The 21115-nt window shown below is 50.0% G+C and overlaps 1 protein-coding gene and 1 long non-coding RNA gene across 4 annotated transcripts in view; one reads left to right on the top strand and one right to left on the bottom strand.

Annotated features, from left to right (window-relative positions):
• Positions 1–531: 531 nt before the first annotated feature.
• Positions 532–17227, top strand: LOC308469668 (uncharacterized protein). 3 transcript variants are annotated; one of them, XM_080992457.1, is made up of 3 exons: positions 532–956; positions 13513–13645; positions 13889–17227. In XM_080992457.1, exon 3 carries the CDS (start codon positions 14043–14045, stop codon positions 15708–15710), a length of 1668 nt encoding a protein of 555 aa, XP_080848583.1. In that variant the 5' UTR covers positions 532–956; positions 13513–13645; positions 13889–14042; the 3' UTR covers positions 15711–17227. The 3 variants fall into 3 exon arrangements, with proteins under 3 accessions (XP_080848583.1, XP_080848581.1, XP_080848582.1); XM_080992455.1 differs by lacking the exon at positions 13513–13645; XM_080992456.1 differs by lacking the exon at positions 532–956 and having other exon boundaries at positions 13115–13645.
• The window catches only part of LOC308470232, a 17822-nt gene continuing 13596 nt past the window's right edge, over positions 16890–21115 (bottom strand). Inside the window, exon 2 of the long non-coding RNA XR_013982285.1 lies at positions 16890–17646. This is a non-coding gene — a long non-coding RNA (uncharacterized lncRNA). The remainder of the gene's footprint in view (positions 17647–21115) is intronic.

Genomic DNA, 21115 nt, shown 5'->3' with positions numbered 1-21115 from the left:
CACAGGTTGAGACCCTCCCTGCCCGCAGACTGTCTGCCCAGAGTGGTGCATGCTCTGGTCATCTCCCGCTTGGACTACTGCAATGTGCTCTCCGTGGGGCTACCTTTGAAGGTGACCCAGAAGCAACAATTAATCCAGACTGGGGCAGCTAAACTGGAGACAAGGGGCGGCTGCCGGGACCATATAACACTGGTCCTAAAGGATCTTCACTGGCATTTCCAAGCACAATTCAAAGTGTTTGTGCTGACCTTCAAAGACCTAAACCTGAAGGAGTGTCTCCACTCCCATCATTCAGCCCGGACACCGAGTCGCCTCCGAGCGCCTGATGGTGGTTCCCTCACTGTGAGAAGCAAAGTTACAGGGAACCTCTAAGATGTCAAGTAGATAAAGAATTACACAACTTTTAGAAGACGTCTGAAGGCAGCCCTGTATCAGGAGGTTTTAAATGTTTGATGTTTTTATGTGCACTGTAAATTGTCCAGCTAGATTGGTGGAATAATAATAATAATAATAATAATAATAATAATAATAATAATTTCAACTTTACACCTGCCCCCTCCCTTGCTGAGGGCGCCCCTGTACAACAGTAGACTGGGGGGTTCTGCAGCTTTCGCTGGAGGGAAGCACATCAGGGGCGGCTCCGTTCCTTTGCATGCGGAAGAAGGAGCTGGTTTCAGCTGCCGGCAGGGAAGGAGCCGCCCCCCCCGGGAAAAACTCCGGTGCCTAAAGCTTGCCCAATCTGCCCCCCTCCGCTCCGGCCTCGCCTGCTCCCACCCCCCTTCCGGCGGGGCGGCTCTTCTTCGTAGCTCTCTGGGCAGACGCATTCGGAAAGGAAGCCGGAGGGGAGGGGAAAGGAGCCCCTCCCCCCGAGGGGGCGCCTCCTTGGAGACCCCCGAGAAAGGAAATCGGAATAGCAGAGCGAGCGATGGAAGTGGAGGGACAGAGAGGACAAAGAGGTAAAGCTGTAGGGCGGGGAAGGGGGCGAAGGGCGGGGAGGGGAAGGGGGCAGAGACCCCCCCAAGAACAACTCACATCTTGGGCGCTATCAGCAGAGGCCCCGATGCATGCAATCCGGCTGAAGATCGGAGCCCCTCCTTTCGCAGGGATTGCATTGCACGCCCCCCCCCCGAGATCAGCCTTCCTGCCTTTTACTATGGGAAATGCGGCGGGGGCGGGGCGGGGGGCTTCCTGCTGATACGGACCGGGAGGGGGGGTACCTCTTTCCCCCCTCTCCTTTGAACAACCGAGGCGATGACCTCGAGGGTACCCACAGTACACCCACCCTTAGTCCCCTCACCGTTGCACAAGCACCACACTTCTCCCGTAAACCCCTTTTCTTCTTCCTTTCACGAGCGAAATAAGCTCACTTATAAATATATTCCCCTATCTTTCCCTATACCTGTTTGCGCTCTATACTTAGAACGAGTAGACCGGGTGTCCCTGTATCCCCGTCTATTCCTATGCCTGCGTTTTAGCCAATCATAGCCATGCATTCATCCTGCAGAGGCGAGCGCAGGGAGCTCTTGCACGCCTCATTTAACCTCCTGACGAGCTGCTGACGGCCCCCTGCTGCGAGAACAATGGAACCGAAACTCCTGACCTCGTAAAACTGTCAAAACCCTGTTACAATGTATCCATTTTTACAAGAATGGATACATTCTATTTCCGCTTTTGATCTACGCTACGGGACAGGCTGGAAGCCATCGGAACCTTTCGAAAATCATATAAAATCAACCACAACTCCGATTTTCTTGTTCTTGGTGTCATTCGGCTCAGTTTCCCCTGGACTCCATGATGCTACCCTGACTCCATAATCCCCGAGACGACAAGTCACGTACACAGGAACTCCTTAATCCTGTCAGATCGTTCTGCCCAGCCCTTCCTCCGGGCAGTGCCAGGTGGCAGACGATGCATATCACCAACCCATTGTCCTACCGCCACCGGTACTCAGGAATGTATATTTGTGTACATCCCTCGCTCTGCATATTCCCCCTCCCTTATCTCAAATGTTAATTAGTGTAACCCCACCTTTCTCTGAGATATTCATGACGTGTGTAATATATTCATGATGTAATCCATGAAACCCAACCTTCCCATAATGTATTCATGACGTTTCGTGCACTGTATTCTGGGACTTGGAGGGAACTTTTAAAAGTTTATGTCGCCCCATTCTCGGGGTTCAATCTCATCTTGAACCTGTTGCGCAATAAACTTGGATCTTCGCATTTTGCTCCTGCGTCCGGCTGAGCTTCCTTTTCCTCCGCAAGGACCCGCGGACTCTGTCCGACGAGCTGGGTGGCAGGGTAAATACGCACCCAGATTTACCGTAACAGTTGGCGCCCAACGTGGGGCTCAAGCGGTTCTCCCGGGCTGCTGACCGGGGGCCCCGAACTCTTCAGCCGGCTCCGGGCCACTTTGCCTGGGAAGACCCTTTTGGACCTCCGGCCATCTCCCGGGCGGTAATCGGGAGTCCCAGAAGATCAGTCGGGGAGCAAAAGGGATCCAGCCGGCTTATTCAACGATCCCGGGATCGGATCAACGTAGAAGACGCGTGAGTATAGGAAATCCAGTGCACTGGTGGGAAAGGGGTGGAAATCTCCTGGCAACTGAATCTCTGCCCTCCTTCTATCGCTCTTTCTCACCTTTCTCTTGGTCCGGTTAGTGAGAGAGACCGTGGACCACCGCTCAGCCCGAAAGGGGGGCTCTGAGCTCTATCCCTTTCTCTAAACTCTCCAGCCAGCCGCACCAATTGGGAGTCCGAAGGTAAGACGGAGAGAGCCGACTTGAAAGACAGCCGACTCTCCGCAACGGACATCCTAGTTGAAAGCAAGGGGTTGGAGTTCTTTTCCGAACTTCTTTAGCGCCCGGCAAGGGGGCGGGAAGTGGTCTTGCTTTCTATCACCAATCCCAGCCGCACCGGTCGAGCCACGTAACACGTGTATCGTGCGTGAGTTCGCTTCCGAAAGCAAGGGGGATTTTCGACCCGGAAACTCTATCCAGGGACAACCCGATCTGGCACCGCACGGAGCGGGCGTCCAGTAGGGCCCCTTTTCCTGAGATTGTACGATAGGTAGGAGGTTGCCAGGAGGGTAGCCCAGGAGGAATTGGGCGGGAAAACGGCAGAGTGGGAAGGAAACCCCAGGAAAATTGATAAAGTGGAGAAACAGGATAAGGAAAGTAGGTAGAATAGAGCTCTCTAAAGTAAACCCCGTTAGGAAGTTGCCAAGCAACAGAAATAACAGACCCAGATAAACCCCAGCACCCATAACGACCCTCCCTCTCTCCCCTTCTCTTTACCCAGACACGCGTGAATCTAAATGGGTACCCAAGCTTCCAAGCACGAGCGGGCTCGCTCCGGGAAGAAGGCTTCCAGAAAGCCATCTGAATCCCAGAGAGACCCCGACTCCCCCCTTGAATTCGTCATCTCATATTGGAAGTCTATCCCCGGGCACAAATTACTATCGAGACAGAAACTAGAGGACCTCTGTAGAGAAATCTGGCCTGACGGCACGGCCTCCGCAAAACCTGAACTACGTTGGCCACCGGGAGGCTCTTTTAACGAGGACCGCCTGCAACACCTAAGAAAGTACCTGATGGAGGAGAAGCCTCGTCAGTTAGAATATCTAGCCGCCTTTGAGACGGTCAGAAAAATGCTTCAGGCTCCAAAAGGAGCGACGACCTACCAACTCCCCATTCTAAACCAAGGGAGACAACCCCTGCCCCCCCCTTATGAAGGACACTCAGCAGACGATTCAACGGAGCGAGCGCTCATCCCCTTCTACTATAGGGAAGCTCCACCACCCGCCTCGAGCGGGGAGTCTGAGAGCGAGGAAGAGACAGGGGCACGGGGGGGCACAAGCCAAAGAATTACCCGACAACAGGCTAGAGTAAAGAAGAACACCCCCCAGGAAAACTCCAGCCCCATAGAGAAACCCAGAGAAGCCCCAGGGACGTCCAAACCATCGGACCCTGCAGTTGTCCAGATGCCCTTAAGGGCCCTACCAATCCCACCCCTAGAACCGGATGGACCCCCTCGAATGGTATACACCCACCAGCCATTCTATACCGCAGACTTGGTAACCTGGTCTAATCAAATGCCATCCCTAGGAGATGACCCGGATAAATGCCACCGCCAGGTCAGCGCTATTTTTTCAACACATAACCCAACTTGGCCAGATGTTCACGTCCTCCTAAACGCCCTTTTCAACGATGCGGAAAAGACGGATATTTTAACTAAAGCTGGAGAAGCAATTGAGCTCCCGAACTACCAGGCGGGGCGCCCAGAAAGGTTGGAGGCACTCACAGCCCAATGCCTGCGTATCGAACCGTCTTGGGACTATAATACCACCAACGGAATCTGGTGTTTAAACATGTTTAAAAAGGCGATTTTAGACGGCATTAAAGCTGCGGGACAGCGTACCGTCAATTGGACGAAGGTCCAAACTGTGTTACAAGGGGCAAATGAGCACCCATCCGATTATTACACCAGGCTAGTATCGGCCATCAAGACCTGGGGTGGAATCGATCCAGAAAACCCCCAGCATGAGGTCATAGTGAAAGGCTTCTTTAAGGATCAAGCCTGCCCTGATATTAGGAAAGCCCTGAACTTATAGATAGGATACGATGGAAAAAGTATTAGTGAAATCCTCTCCATTGCTAAGTCGGTCTATAATTCTCGAGACGAACGGAGAAAGAGAGACCCCAAGCCCGAAGTCGATCAGATCTTGGCTCTCAGCATGGAACCGAACTCCCACAGGGGAAGAGGTTTTAGCAGAGGAAAAGGGGCCCGGGGAGGAGGACCCCTAAATCCCCAGAGGCCATGGGGACCTGCCGCCGGCGGTTGCTACTACTGCCAGGAAGAGGGCCACATAAAAAGATTTTGCCCTTACCTCAACAATAACATGTCTTATGGCATGCACCCCAACACGACCCACGGATACGGAAACCAACCACCTCCCACCTATACCCCTCGAACAACCTCTGCCCCTTACAACCCACAAGTACCTTCAAACGCCTCTGGTCAAACCCACGGGCCCATGCCAGGGCCAAGAACCCAAATGCCTACAATAAATCCACCAACCCACCCTTGGACAAATGCCACGGCACCACCCCTTCACCCCCCTAACCAGCCACCACCTGACGACCAAGAAGCATATTGACAATTAGAGGGGGATCCCGACCAACCTCAGACTATCTGCCCAGTTCTGACGTTATCTGCTGAAGACCCATTTTGCACCATAGACATAGACGGCCATCCATACCAATGTCTACTGGACACTGGAGCCACATACTCAACTCTGACCGATAGCCACCTGGAACCAGGCTCAGAAACCAGAAAAGTTATGGGTCTGGATGGGATTCCCCGCACGTGCCCACTTTCACGCCCAACTAAAGTTACGCTTGGACCCTTACTAGCCGAACACACCTTCCTCTTAACCACCAGCCCCGTAAACCTCCTCGGAAGAGACCTTCTATGCAAATTAAACGCAACAATCAAATGCTCCAAGGAGGGTATCTATCTATACATGCCGGAGGATTCCATCCCCGCATTTCAGGGAATAATAGAGGAAGCGAAGACAGACAGACAATTCCCGGAACTCCCACCTGAACTAGAGACTGATTTACCCCCCTCCCTATGGGGCACCGAATCGACTTCCGTTGGCCTCTTACTATCAGCAGTCCCAGTAAAAATCACTTATAGGGCCGATTTACCCTTTCCATGTACAAAACAATATCCTTTACCCAAGGAAGCCATCGAGGGATTAACCCCTATGATAGAGGACTTCCTCGAGAAGGGGATCCTGATCCCTTGCGCATCCCCATGCAACACTCCAGTACTTCCCGTAAAAAAACCATCTGCAGAAGGAGCCCCAGTCCGATACCGCTTTGTTCAGGATCTAAGGCTGGTGAATCAGTTTGTAATACCCTGCCACCCAGTGGTGGGCAATCCAAATTCCCTCTTGAATGCCATACCGGCTGACACTAAATGGTACACTGCCGCGGATCTATGCTCCGCCTTCTTTAGTATACCCTTGGACCCAGCCAGCCAATTCCTCTTCGCCTTCACCTGGGGACCCAGTCAATTAACCTGGACAAGGTTGCCCCAGGGATACGTAGAATCGCCCGCAATTTTTTCGGCCATATTACACCAAGATTTACAAGACATCCACCTTCCGGCTGGCTCCGCCCTCCTTCTCTACGTAGACGATCTTCTTCTCTGCTCCACCAGTGAGGAAGCATGTAAAAGGGACACTAAATACCTTCTTGCTGAATTAGCGCGAAAAGGACACAAAGTGTCACCAAAAAAACTCCAGTACTGCAAACAAGAAGTAAAGTACCTCGGGCACATCCTAGGGATAGGTACCCGAAGTTTGGCCACAGATAGGATAGAAGCAGTCACAAGGATCCCCCTCCCTAAAACAAAACGACAACTGCGGGGATTCCTAGGAATGGCTGGCTTCTGCAGAGCCTGGATCGCGGGTTATAGTGAGATAACCAAACCCCTGACGGCCATGACCCGCCAAGACCACCCAGACACCTTGGTCTGGGAGGAAGAAGCTTACAAAGCCCTTGAACGTGTAAAACGGGAATTGCGGTCCGCTCCCGCCCTAGGCTTGCCGGACTACAGGATCCCTTTCAATCTGTTCATCCATGAGCAAATGGGGGTAGCTTCAGGAGTCCTGACCCAACCTTTCCGTGACACGGAGCGGCCAGTAGCCTATTATAGCCTCCAGCTAGATAACACCGCAAAGCGGGCAGTAGGCTGCCTGAGAGCCATTGCGGCCACCGCGATCCTTCTTGAAAAAGCCCAAGAGACGGTCCTAGGACATGAAATCACTATTCATGTCCCCCACTCCGTCTCCACTCTTCTGACCTTAAAAGGCTGCCATCACTTCTCAAACTCCCGCCTCAACAGATACGAAGCTCTCCTACTGACCCCGTCAAATGTCACCATTAAACGAGTAAACTCTCTTAACCCGGCAACCCTACTCCCCCTCCCTGACGACGGCACCCCACATCACGATTGCGCCACGATAGTCCGCCAGGCAGAGAAGCCCCGGGAGGACCTAGACCACCTCCCCCTAGAAAACCCCAACATCATACTCTACACGGACGGTAGCTCGAAGGTTATTGATGGAGAAAAGAAAACTGGATACGCAGTAGCCTCCGATTTCGAAGTCTTAGAATCAAACCCAATAAATCCCCAATATAGTGCCCAGGCCGCGGAACTAATTGCCCTCATACGCGCCTGTGAAATTAGTGAAGGCAAGAGGGCAACCATTTACACGGATAGCAAATACTGTTTCGGACTCGTACATACAACTGGTCAAATTTGGCTCCAAAGAGGCTTCTTGACTGCTGCCGGCTCACAAATTTCTCACGCCGCACTGGTCGAGAGACTACTGACAGCAATCCATTTACCCACCGCAATAGCAGTAGTCCACTGTAAAGCGCACACAAAGGGAAGAGACCCCGTCTCTAAAGGAAATAGACGGGCCGACAAGGCGGCCCAGACCGCTGCCCTCCGCCCCCCGCAAAATGAGTCAGAATTCCAAGCCTTACAACTCCCCCTCAACATAGACCCCTCACAAATGTACCACATGGCTTCAGAAGAGGAGAAAACCATGTGGGAGTCCCTAGGCGCAGTTAACCAAGCCGGAGTCTGGACCCTCCCCGATGGCAGAACCGTCCTTCCAAAATCCTGGACTCCAAAATTGGTGAGGGTCCTCCACCAACCAGACTCACTGGGGAAAAGACAGATTAATTGAACACGTTAAAAGATCCTGGTTTGCTCCCGGGCTAGCTGCAGCAGCCACTGCAGCCTCCAAGAATTGTGTTACCTGCAATGCCTTCAACCCAAAGCGAGAACCCAAAAGACCTCCAGGGGCCAGACCATGGGCCTTTGTCCCCTTTGAGAGCTTACAATTGGATTTCATAGATTTACCACAGTGCCAGGGCTACAGACATGCTTTGATCATAATAGACCAATTCTCCTCATGGGTGGAAGGGTTCCCTTGCCGAAAGGCCACTGCCTCAGTAGTTGCCAGGGCACTCCTCCAGGACATTATACCCCGGTACGGGGTACCCCGACGCTTGGACAGTGACAGGGGAACCCACTTCACCGCTGAAATAGTACAACTAATTGCCAGAGCCCTCCAGATAAAGTGGGACTTACATACCCCTTACCACCCGCAATCCTCTGGCCAAGTAGAACGAATGAATCAGGAGATAAAAATACAACTGGGAAAGCTCTGCAGAGTTACAGGACTGAAGTGGGTGAATGCACTCCCACTGGTTCTACACAATGTCCGGAGTGCCCCAACTGGACCACTAAAACTATCACCGTTCGAACTCTTGTTTGGGAGGCCCCCTCCCGTATATAATACTCTATATCCCCTCTCAGAACTTGAGGTGGGGGAAACAGAACTCACTAACTATGTTATTCAGCTCCAGACACAGCTGAAGCGCCTCCACCACTACGCTGCCGTCGAGGGCCAGAACCTCCCCATCGACGTCCAAGCCCACTCCTTTCATCCAGCGGACTGGGTCCTGGTCAAGGTATATCCGAAACTACCTCTACAACCAACCTGGGAAGGCCCCTATCAAGTACTCCTGACTTCACCAACTGCCGTAAAGGTGGGAGAAAAGGCCGCGTGGATACATCACACGAGGTGCAAGTCGTCACCACCTCCCCAAGAAACCCACGACAACCTCGGCGAGGATTACACCTTCGACCCTCCACCTTGCCCGCCGACCTCCTACATCGACGACGTCGAGGAGGAAACTACCGCGGATCGGGGCCAAGATCGGGCTCAACAGACCGGACCAGCAGATCGGGGCCGAGATCGGGCTCAACAGACCGGACCAGCAGATCGGGGCCGAGATCGGGCTCAACAGACCGGACCAGCGGATCGGGGCCAAAGTCGGGCTCAACAGACCGGACCAGACGCCGCGACATCCAACTGGACGTCTGAGATCATCCCAGATACCAACAACATCAAGCTGCGTTTCAAACGCTCTGACCGCTCCATCTGACAGCTCCATTTGACAGCTCCATTGACAGCTTCCTTTACCAACCTCCCTTTGACAGTTCATCTGACAGCTCCATTTGACAGACATTTAAATAACATTCACGAGTTAGCAGGGAGGCTACACAATATCCAGCATGAGGGGCTATCCGATCTGGACTTGTGGGGATGGTTACCCAAGCTAGGATGGCTCCGACAGTTACTGAAAGTCGTGCTGCTCCTCATCTTGACCGCTGTTTTTTGTGTCTCTATCTTATGTTGTACTGTGCACTGCATTAGCCCTTGCTGTTCCCTCCTCCGCCACTCTACTTCCTCTAACTCATTCTCTCTTCGAGCCTATTCCCGTTCCCAACACACCCCTACCTTCCCAGACTACGTACAGATGAGGCATCTGGGGGAAGGGGAATACGAGATCACTGAAATCTAGCGCTTCTGTGGTGCGGAGAAAGGATTTGCAAGTTCCTTCAGAACTTTAATGCAAATCTATCTCCGAATGGGGGACTGATACGGACCGGGAGGGGGGGTACCTCTTTCCCCCCTCTCCTTTGAACAACCGAGGCGATGACCTCGAGGGTACCCACAGTACACCCACCCTTAGTCCCCTCACTGTTGCACAAGCACCACACTTCTCCCGTAAACCCATTTTCTTCTTCCTTTCACGAGCGAAATAAGCTCACTTATAAATATATTCCCCTATCTTTCCCTATACCTGTTTGCGCTCTATACTTAGAACGAGTAGACCGGGTGTCCCTGTATCCCCGTCTATTCCTATGCCTGCGTTTTAGCCAATCACAGCCATGCATTCATCCTGCAGAGGCGAGCTCAGGGAGCTCTTGCACGCCTCATTTAACCTCCTGACGAGCTGCTGACGGCCCCCTGCTGCGAGAACAATGGAACCGAAACTCCTGACCTCGTAAAACTGTCAAAACCCTGTTACAATGTATCCATTTTTACAAGAATGGATACATTCTATTTCCGCTTTTGATCTACGCTACGGGACAGGCTGGAAGCCATCGGAACCTTTCGAAAATCATATAAAATCAACCACAACTCCGATTTTCTTGTTCTTGGTGTCATTCGGCTCAGTTTCCCCTGGACTCCATGATGCTACCCTGACTCCATAATCCCCGAGACGACAAGTCACGTACACAGGAACTCCTTAATCCTGTCAGATCGTTCTGCCCAGCCCTTCCTCCGGGCAGTGCCAGGTGGCAGACGATGCATATCACCAACCCATTGTCCTACCGCCACCGGTACTCAGGAATGTATATTTGTGTACATCCCTCGCTCTGCATATTCCCCCTCCCTTATCTCAAATGTTAATTAGTGTAACCCCACCTTTCTCTGAGATATTCATGACGTGTGTAATATATTCATGATGTAATCCATGAAACCCAACCTTCCCATAATGTATTCATGACGTTTCGTGCACTGTATTCTGGGACTTGGAGGGAACTTTTAAAAGTTTATGTCGCCCCATTCTCGGGGTTCAATCTCATCTTGAACCTGTTGCGCAATAAACTTGGATCTTTGCATTTTGCTCCTGCGTCCGGCTGAGCTTCATTTTCCTCCGCAAGGACCCGCGGACTCTGTCCGACGAGCTGGGTGGCAGGGTAAATACGCACCCAGATTTACCGTAACACTGCAGAGGGAGCACCGACAGGGTTTGCATTGCAAGAGCTCCTTTGCAGCGCAAGGAGATGCTCAGCTGTCAAGAGATGCTCAACTCCCCTGCCCCCCCTTGGGCGCCTTTGGGGCAATAAAAATGGGAGCCCCCCCCCAGGGCTGGGACTTGAACCCCCTGGCAGGAATCCCTGGGGCGCCGCCATCCTAGGCTAGGTGGGTCCCCTCTGGGGGGAGAGTGGGGAGTCCATGGAAGGGTTAATGGGGGCGAGAGAGGCCTGGAAGGAGACCCCCCATCTCCCTCCTGGGATGGGGAGAGATTTGGCAGGAAGGCTGAGCCGGCCAGGGGGGCCTCTGGGGAAAGGGGACCCGGGGGCGGAGGGAGGAGGAAGTTGGGGGGCGGAGGGAGGAAGGGAGCATCCCTGGGGAGGGATCGAAGCCATCTTGGAGAAAGAGAGAGGGACGGGGGGCCGCCTGCCTTGACTTCTCCCTCCTGCCCAGGAATCTGCCAGGACTCCACGTAGACCAGGGAGAGATCCCTGAGCAGGAGCCCCGATCCAGCCACCCTCTCCTCCCCTGAAGCTCAGTTCTTGCCCTGCCTCAAGTCCCAGATCAGGAGCTGCAGGGGGCGCTGGGGGCTGTTAGAGCGAGTCCAACCATGGGGGGGAAAGAGGAAGCCCCCTTTCTTATCCCCCCCCCCTTTGAGGCTTCTCTCTGGGCAACTCCAGTCTCTCCCACATGCCTGTGTTTCTGTGCAGAAGCATCTAAAGGGCTCCCCCCCCCGAGACACCTAGGCCCAACTCCTTCTCACCTGGTTTCCATTATTCCCAATATATCAAATCTCTTAAATCTGTGGAATTTAAGAGATTGGGAAGATTGCTATGTAAATGGGTGGGTTCCTGTGTTCCCCCCCTTTATTTTTATTAAACCTATTAGTCTCTTTCTCTTGCCCAGGGCAGCCCAAAGGGACTTACAACCAGTTGCTGTTGTTGTTGTTGTTATGTTCCACAGTGACACTCCAGGGCCGCCTTTGTCGTGTTTCCTGTATTTTTTTGGGGGGGAGAGAAGACTGTTTTCAGGGCCTGCTTCACTGTGAGGGAAACTGAGACAGCCCCCTCAGGCAGGAGATGCAGGGAGGGGCAAGGAGGGGACGGAGCTGAGTCCCATTTGGCCAGCCCTGATTTAACCCTCTATCCTCTCATCAAGTAGAAGGTGCTGTCCCGTTGCCAGTGTCCCAGACACAATGCAGCAGCCTTGGGAAGTCAATGGTGCAGGGTGATTTGGGAATGTGAGCAGTTGGTTGGACTGTATCAGGAAGATGTTGGAGATCACGGAGGAGGGAGAAATGAAAGCGTTTTCAGGGGAGGGGGAAGAAGGGAAAAGTTTGTCCCACCAGATAAGACTCCCATACTCCCAGGCCATGGGTCCAACCACATCTGGAGGGCCAGAGATGCCTCAACTCAGCATAGAAGGTTTCTCTAGGGCTCAGTGTTACTTGGGAGTTGGTGGAACTGGATCTTACGGGTTCTTGAGACATTTCTGAGGGATTGTGATTGGTATCCAGACCCTAACACTATAAATCCAAGGTGTCCACACTGAGCAGTTTATCAACCCTGCTGGCCGCTGGGGAAGACCTTCTGAAGGAAATGGTTTGCCCCCAAAGTTGCTTCCTTCCTTTCTCCGCTACTGCTGCTGCCCACACTAAAGGAATGTCTGGATGAAATCCCAGGGATGTCTGGCTCCTATTACAAAGAGATCCAGTTGATATTCTAGAATAAAGTGTGGCTAAGATTCCGAGTCACAATCGTGGCTGAGAAATACAGCCAGGGAATATGAAACTGATTTGAAGATTGGTTTCTTCTTTACACTTCATTATTATTATTATTATTATTATTATTATTATTATATTACATTCAGGTGGACACACAACGGGTTTCATCTCCTTTCTTTTCTTTCCCACAATCCGTGTTATTCACCTTTAATACTCACCTTTTTCAATGTCACACATATTTTTATCTTGTAATCTTCAAATGAAAAGAGGTATAACAATTTAATAAATAATTCCCAGTTGGAGCAGAGCTAGAATATCCAGAAGCCCTTGGCCACCCAGGGCAAAGGAGGAGGAACAGTGAGAGAGGCCTGGACAGGGAATCTCCGCTAAGATAAGCCAGTGTCAGGAGGCAGGTGCGAGACCCGGTGGCATATAATTATTATAAATCATAATTGGGGTGGGTGTCTCAATTTGGCCTTCCCAGCAGTCAGGCTCCAGCTGCTTTCCTTCTGCATCTCCAGCTCTCTGCATTCAAGAATGCAAGGCTGAGAGATGGAGGTCCCACCCCAATAACATTCTCCAACTGAGCACTCCTTCAACCGACCACAAGCACCAAGCCTTGTCACTAGACTTACGTATGGGTCTCCCAAAATGGTCACTATGCACCTCCTGAGGCCAAAGGGACTGTGCAGGTGATGAATAAAGATCTAGAGGTTGAAGGGGACAAAATGTGGCCCAAGGGGTGGAGGATTATGTTCGATAGTTTTATTGCTTTATTGTTTGGTGCCCAGCCACACTTCCCCTGCGAGCCTCTGCAGGTTGTAAAGCAATTAGCAATTAGCAAAGTTGCACAGCCGTTGCGTGTTGAAAGAGCAGTAAATCAGTCCCAAACGTTTCTTCTGTCCTAATATCTCTTTATTGGAACAAAATAGTGTATTTACAATCTCCAATAGCCATCCGTGTTAAGCTGCATGTTCTCTCTGCTTGCAGCATCGTAACAGAATGCTTTCGATTTCCACTCGGTACACAGCATTCCAAGCTGCTTTCCTCATGTCCTGGCTTACTTCCCTTGTTGTCTCCTCCTCTCAGGCTCGAGGCACAGAAGGTTAACCCTTCACTACACCCAACAGATTATTGTGCAGAGGATGAAGAACTCCATGGTGAACTTAGGACCCTGATGAATATTGGCCAGGTTCATAGACATAGAGCAGCTCCCTTTCCTGTGAGAAACCACTTTATGTAAAAAGTAAACCCCAAAAGTCTACCGTATTCTGAGATAATGCTGCTTCATTAACTATAATTAAGGGTTATGAAATGTTGATGATGCATTACTATTATTTGACATTATTTCATTTGCATTTCCGAAAAATTTGGAACATATGGAGGACAGGAGAGAATGTACAAGATGTTAAAATAAGTGGAGGTTGTAATCCATGTGTGTAATATTCCTTTGTTCTCTTCCTAGAAAACAAATAGGATTTTCTCCCTACCCCACCCCATCAAAAGAAGACAATGGAGAAGGCAATCAGAATTCTGGTGGGCGATGTCCAATAGGATTAACAAAGAAACCATTTAAATGTATGGAGTGTGAAAGGAGAGAGGAGAAATAATTTGAAAGTATGGAGTGTGGGAAGAGCTTCAGTAGCAGTGGAACACCAAGAAAACATCAACGGACTCACACAGGGGAGAAACCATTTAAATGCATGGAGTGTGGAAAGAGCTTCATTGATAGAGGAACACTTCGAATACATCATCAAATTCACACAGGGGGAAAACCATTTAAATGTATGGAGTGTGGAAAAAGCTTCACTGATAATCGAGTACTCAGAAGTCATCAACAGACTCACGTGGGGGGGAAACCATTTAAATGTATGGAGTGTGGAAGGAGCTACATTGACAGTGGAACACTAAGAAAACATCAACGGACTCACACGGGTGAGAAACCATTTAAATGTATGGAGTGCGGAAAGAGTTTCACTTATAGTGGAACGCTAAGAAGACATCAATGGATTCACAAGGAGGAGAAACCATTTAAATGCATGGAGTGTGGGAAGAGCTTCACTGAGGGTGGAAAACTTAGAATTCATCAATGGATTCACACTGGGGAGAAACCATTTAAATGCATGGAATGTGGAAAGAGCTTCACTGGAAGTGGAAAACTTATAATTCATCAACGCACTCACACTGGGGAGAAACCATTTAAATGTATGGAATGTGGAAAGAACTTCATTGATAGTGGAAACCTTAGAATTCATCAACGCACTCACACGGGGGAGAAACCATTTAAATGCATGGAATGTGGAAAGAGCTTCAGTGACAGTGGAAAATTTAGAAGACATCAACGGACTCACACGGGGGAGAAACCATTTAAATGCATGGAGTGTGGAAAGAACTTCATTGATAGTGGCACATTAAGAAAACATCAACGGACACACATGGGGGAGAAACCATTTAAATGCATGGAATGTGGAAAAAGTTTCAGTGACAATGGAAAACTTAGAATTCATCAGCGGACACACACAGGGGAGAAACCATTTAAATGCATGGAATGTGGAAAGAGCTTCCGTCACAATGGAACCCTTAGAATTCATCAACGGACTCACACGGGGGAGAAACCATTTAAATGCATGGACTGTGGTAAGAGCTTCATTAACAGTGGAACACTAAGAAAGCATCAACGGACCCATACAGGGGAGAAACCATTTAAATGCATGGAGTGTGGGAAGAGCTTCACTGATAGTGGAACACTTAGAATTCATCAACGGACTCATACAGGTGAAAAACCATTTCAATGCATGGAGTGTGGAAAGAGCTTCACTGATAGTGGAACACTTAGAATTCATCAACGGACTCATACAGGTGAGAAACCATTTCAATGCATGGAGTGTGGAAAGAGCTTCAGTCGGAGTGGACTCCTTACAAACCATCATCATATTCACACGGGAGAGAAACCATTTAAATGCATGGAGTGTGGAAAGAGCTTCAGTCGGAGTGGCCACCTTACAAACCATCATCTTATTCACACGGGGGAGAAACCATTTAAATGCATGGAGTGTGGAAAGAGCTTCACTGAGAGTGGACACCTTAGAAACCATCATCTGATTCACACGGGGGAGAAAGCATTTAAATGTATGGTGTGTGGAAAGAGCTTTAGTCAGAGTGGACACCTTAGATACCATCAATGGACTCACAGAACGGAGAAACCATTTCAATGCTTGGAGTGTGGAAGGAGCTTCAGTACAAGTGGAGTTCTTACAAAACATCAACAAACTCATACAGGGGAGTAACAATATAAGTCCCAGGGAAGTGGACAGAGGTTCAGTTGTAGTGGAAGTATTATAAACCATCAAAAGACTCTGTGGGGTAAGAGCTCTAAGAGCGGTAACACCTACATGCCATGAATTAACTCAAAGAAGAGAAATGGTTTATAGAGTGTAGAATCTGGTTCTCTCCAAGTCAACACTTTCTTTCACATCAGTAACAAGAAATCAATCTGAATTGCATGCAGCGTATGTGAGCTTCTGTTGTTTGTATGTAACGTGGTCTAGACGTTTATTTAAAGTAATGAAGGTAAAATTTCACAATAGTAAGCATAATATAATATTTAATGTGAATCTGTAGTGTTGCTTCTGAATGAGGATGGACTGAGAGTGAGCTGGTTTTGGCGTTTGGTGGAGGGAGTTGGAAATCTTTGTATCTGGGAATGGAGAGTTGCTCAAAGTGGAGCTGAGACTGGTGGTGTTGCTTTGGAAGCAGAGTTAGACTAATATTATAGGAACAGCAGCCTAAGTCCCATTGTTCTAGTTGCAATAGTGGAACCATGAAGACACAGAAAGATTGAAAGCACCTACTTATATGCCGAAGGTAATCTTGAAACCCTGATCTATTCTTTTGATTTATAGATGCATTATGTCAGATATAATGTGTGTAGATATATTTGGTGGTAGGAGAAATAAAAGGGGCATTCCCTGGCAGAACCAGGAAAGGCTCTGTTCCCAGCTGCACGTCTTGCATGAGGAGGGAAGGGGGCACAGGGAAGAAGGGGCCGTACCAGAGCATCTCAGAGCAATGTTGGGAGGGGGGCATATGGTGATGCAAGTGTGTGTAGAATGCTATCCCCAAAATGACGCAGGCGAGAAACAATATGGATGAGTATAATGTGGAAGGAGGTTCAGGTAGGTCCCAAACCCAGAGTGCTAAGCGTCAGCTTCCTCCAATTCCACCAGCTGCCCCAAGGCACGATCCCTCTCTGGGCCCTGAGGGTGGAAAGCCTCCTTGCACTTTTGCAACTGGACATGATCCGAGGGAGTCCTCCTGCCAGCAGATGTAATTATCTTATTGTTGCTGTTGCCATCATGGACTGGCTGGATGCAGAGAAGGGGGGGGGGAGACCCTTCTTTTCGCTCTCCTAAATCTTCCACCAATCCTGCTTCACTGGATTCCATGAGTTCTATTTTTATTTGGGGGGGGGGGCTTTTCTCTATCCTCTTTCTCCATTCTATCTGACATGTCCTTCCTTCCTCGTCTTCTCTCCAAACTGAAAGGTCCCAGATACTGAACTGTGCACAGTACTCCAAATTTGTTCACACCATAGATCTCCATAAATAATTTCCATTCATACTTAAGGAGCAGCCATGAGATTGGTACGTGTCTGTTTACATTCCAGCACAGTATGCTGGGAACTTCCGTTGTGTGTATAGCTTTTGCTTTTCTCTGTCTCTCTGAGAATACAAAGAGAGAGACAGAATGTTTCTTTGTCCTGATTTATGATTAATAAATCCGTAGTTGTAGTATGCTTCCACAAGCCTCACGCCTATTCTGTGTCCGCAGTTCACTCTGCTGATATAGTGTGCCATGGCTTCGAAGCCTGGGTCGCTGATTTACATAGGAGCAGAGGCTGATGGGTCTTCGCAGCGGGACGGCTGGAAGGAGATGACCCACCTGGGGCTAGCCAGCTGGCCATGCAACAAGATCTGCACTACAACCATTAGGAGAGTAGCAGGTGTATTTTCAATCGGTTCCCTAAACATCCCCAGCGTGAGATTTGCAGTTTCCTGAGCCAGTGCACACAGGGTCAACAATTTCCCAGAGTTACCCAACATGACCCCAAGGTCTCACTCCTGGTCCCTCACCTCCTCGTCATCAGCCCAACGTGCATCTGTTTAATCTTGTTGACCATGAACTGGAACCCTGCCAGAACCAATGGATGGTGCCAGCTTGGTTCTATGACAAAGGAACATGTAAAATGTCAAACATTAAGAACTTCCCTGAAGGCCTTCAGAGGTCTTCTAAAAGTTACTTTCTTTCTTTGACATCTGATGATGATGATAATAATTATTAATAAATTATTATGGAGGCGTGTGTTCCACAGGGAGGGCGGCACTACCAAGAAGGCCCTCTGCCTGGTTCCCTGTAATTATGAGGGAACTGCCAGAAGACCCTCGGAAGTGGACCTCAGTGTCCGGGCTAAATGATGGGGGGATTTTCTTTTCCTTGTGTTAGATGGATGTTGAAACAAGGTGTGATTGACTAGGCCATGTCTAGATCACAGATTTCTACCCAAGAGCCACAATTGCTTTGCATTCACAAACGCTATGTGAAATATCACTAGTAAACAGAATAATTTAAACAAGGAAACCAACAACAGTATTAAAATTGCAGGGAGAGAGAAAAAAACTGGATTTAAAATGACCCAGCCACAAGATGAAAAGTCTCCATACTAAATGAGGGAAGGGGGAGGCATGGGGGGGGGGCTTTTGAAGTCTCCCTGCTGGCAAGGGAATTCCAGAGCAAGGGCACCTCTGTCTGTCTGGAATCCCTCACTGCCTCATCTCCAGCAGGAAGGGAGGATTTCTAGACTGGGACCCTTCACTGTTAGGGGGAGGTGCTGGGGCCTGGGCAGCTGGATGGATGGACATCAGCCTGCAGAAATGCTCCCCCCTTCCTTTCACATGACTGTTGTGGTGTTGCATGTGTGTGACAAGGCAACACTCAAGAACAGTTCCCACCAACCAACATTACATCATTCCTCCACTGCCCACAAGAAGGTGTTACCGGAAAATCCGAGGGCTCTCTTGGACAAACGAAGACACCGACCAGAGCAATTCAGAGCAAAACAGCAGCCAGTAGGCTTGGTCTTTATTTTGAAGAAGACTGTCACGACAGGACTCCCACCGTCCACGAGGTGAAACAAGATGGAAGCCCCGAACAAAGGACGACCCTAACTTTTATAAGTTGCTAATCCCCTACGCTACACCCCCAAAATTACATCATATTTACATCACGATTACATTAAAATTAGGAGGAGTCGAGGAGGGGTTACACAGGTAATCTGAGTGTCCTGACACCTGGCCGGAGCCGCCTCTCCCCTCCCCACATGAGTCATGTACGAAAACAAAAGAGAAGGGCGAAGTTTCCTGCCCCCTGAGGAGAATCCGGCCACAGTTCTTTGTGAAGGTCCGTGTAGAATCCACTAAAATATGCAGTTCATTGTATCCCTGATAGCCTTCCGTCTGAGCCCATCAGCGATGGCTATCAGGGTTGTCACGTCTACTTGGAAGGAACGCAGAGTACGTGACTGCTCGGTGAAAGGATTATGGCCGCTTGATATCAGGCCACCCCCCTTTGATAGTCCTAGCAATATGCAGCAGAATAAAAGTGGTCCGGTGAGAATCCGAGGTACGGCTGATTTTTAGTGAATTTATGAAAAACACTGTCCTTGAAGTTCAGAGTACCTTCGCCTTTCGGAAGTAGCTTGCTACATTTTGATTAGATCAGTCATGGTCCATTAAACTCGGAAACAATGTATTGAGAGCTGTCAAAAGGTGAGGGAACAGCTGCTTGCAGCCTGCAGTACCAGCGTGGCCGCCGCAAGGGGCGCTGTTCGACAATGTTGATTGGCTGAGGCGGCCGTCGCTTGCCGCAGAGTTGAGTCGGCCGGTCTACTCGTAATAAAGATAGGGCGATGCGGTGCGCTATGGCGGAAAGCTGTCAGGCTAGCGCTTCCTTATTTACGGAAGGCTTTTTTTTTTAGAGATGGCCCTCTAAAGGGATATCTCTAGGGCCAGGGAGGGGAGGTGCGTGTATGTGTGAGTGTGGTGCTTGTGCAATACACGTGTTAATGGAGGGGGGGTGATTTCCGGCGACAGTTCCCCCCTTCGGAGATAAGATTGCGATGGTAGGTTAACCGCGCAATCCTTCTCTCCGCACAAATCAATAAAAGTTTGACATGTCATACCTAGAGTCCAGATTCTGGAAGTCCTTCAAGGGTCCCATTTCGATGGGGGTTGAGTGGGTTCTAGGTGCCGGCGGTCTATAGGCGGTAGCCAGTCGCGGGCGAAGGGTTGGAAGGCAAGAACCGCAAGTTTGACAGCACATCGGGAAACAGTGGATTGCGCAGCAGAAGACAGCAATGCAGATGGTTACAGTGATGAGGATCAGAAGTCCGTTCCCTAAGAGTTGTTTTATCCAGCCAGACCCAGGCAGCCAGCTCCACAATTGGGTATCTGATAATCCTTCATGCTGGATGTCTTTAAGCTCATCCGTTAGTTTATGGATGTTATTAAGATGTCCAGTAATATTAAGGGTTTGATCGGATACGTGCGTGCAGCACTCGGTTCCGACGAGGGCACAAACGCCTCTGGTTGAGGCAAGAACGTAGTCCAAAGCAAGGCGGTTCTGTATCGAATTTTGCCTGACTTCCGTTAATTCAGTCAGGATAGATTGGGTAGCCGCATTGGACTCCTCCATGAAGTTTAATAAGATGTCCGTTAATTTAAGGATATCGACGTGGTTGGATCCGGCTCCATATGCGGGAAAGAGCCCGGCCATAAGTTTCACTATTGGCTGCTACGTCGGAGAGCTGTGACAAGTCCTTTGCCCTCCTATTGCGTCTCCTCCCGGGGGCTAGATCTTGGGTGACCCGGACTCCAGGCAAAATCAGGCCGAGATAACAAGTGCCACGGGAGTGGGGGCTGGCCCATACATAGCCGCGGTGGCCACAAACCCAGAACAACCCTTGTAGGCATGAGTCTATGCGGCCGGTGAGGAAGGTACGGAAGAAGCACTGGGAGACCGGGGAGGGGCTCCAGGAGTCGGGTAGGGTCATAACGCGTTTCCATGCAGACATCAAGGTGGGTTGGACAGAGGGGTTGCCGTGGTGCCATAGGGTAATCCTGCCGTTTAAAGCAATGTCAATGGTGTACTTACAGGTGCTCTCGCCGATGACTTTGTCGTCCCCGCTGAATTTCCGGCAAAGATCGCCTGTTGTAGGTCCAGTTAGGTAGATGTATTGGTGGGTCAAATTCACGGCAGTCAGGTTCCAGGACTGTACGTCAGCGGAGAGATGTTGTTGCAGGGTGAGAGGTACTCCAAGAAATGGTATGCCACTGTGGAGGTGTGAGGGGGCATTGGCACAGATCCAGCAGTCTTTGGTTGTTGTCTGTTTCGCAATTTGAGAGATCAGTTTTACGTAGGTGTTGGAATGCCAAGTGGACAAAAAGTCATTATTTTGAGGGTTTTCGGATATTGACAGTTCCCCCCTTTGTCGAGGTGCGGTACCGGGGGGGTGAAGGGGGTCTTGACGGAGTAGGTAGGTGAGGTTTGTGGCGAGGCCCCCGCACCTTTGGGGTCCGGTAGTGTCCCATTCTGCTGGAGGTGTAACGGAGTAATGCCAGCCCTCGAGGTACGCTTT

This window comes from Podarcis pityusensis, assembly GCF_964106645.2.
Source record: "Podarcis pityusensis genome assembly, chromosome: 2".
Classification (NCBI taxonomy): domain Eukaryota; kingdom Metazoa; phylum Chordata; class Lepidosauria; order Squamata; family Lacertidae; genus Podarcis; species Podarcis pityusensis.
The sequence above is the reverse complement of the archived record's forward strand: the minus strand, read 5'-3'. Positions and strand labels throughout refer to the sequence as shown.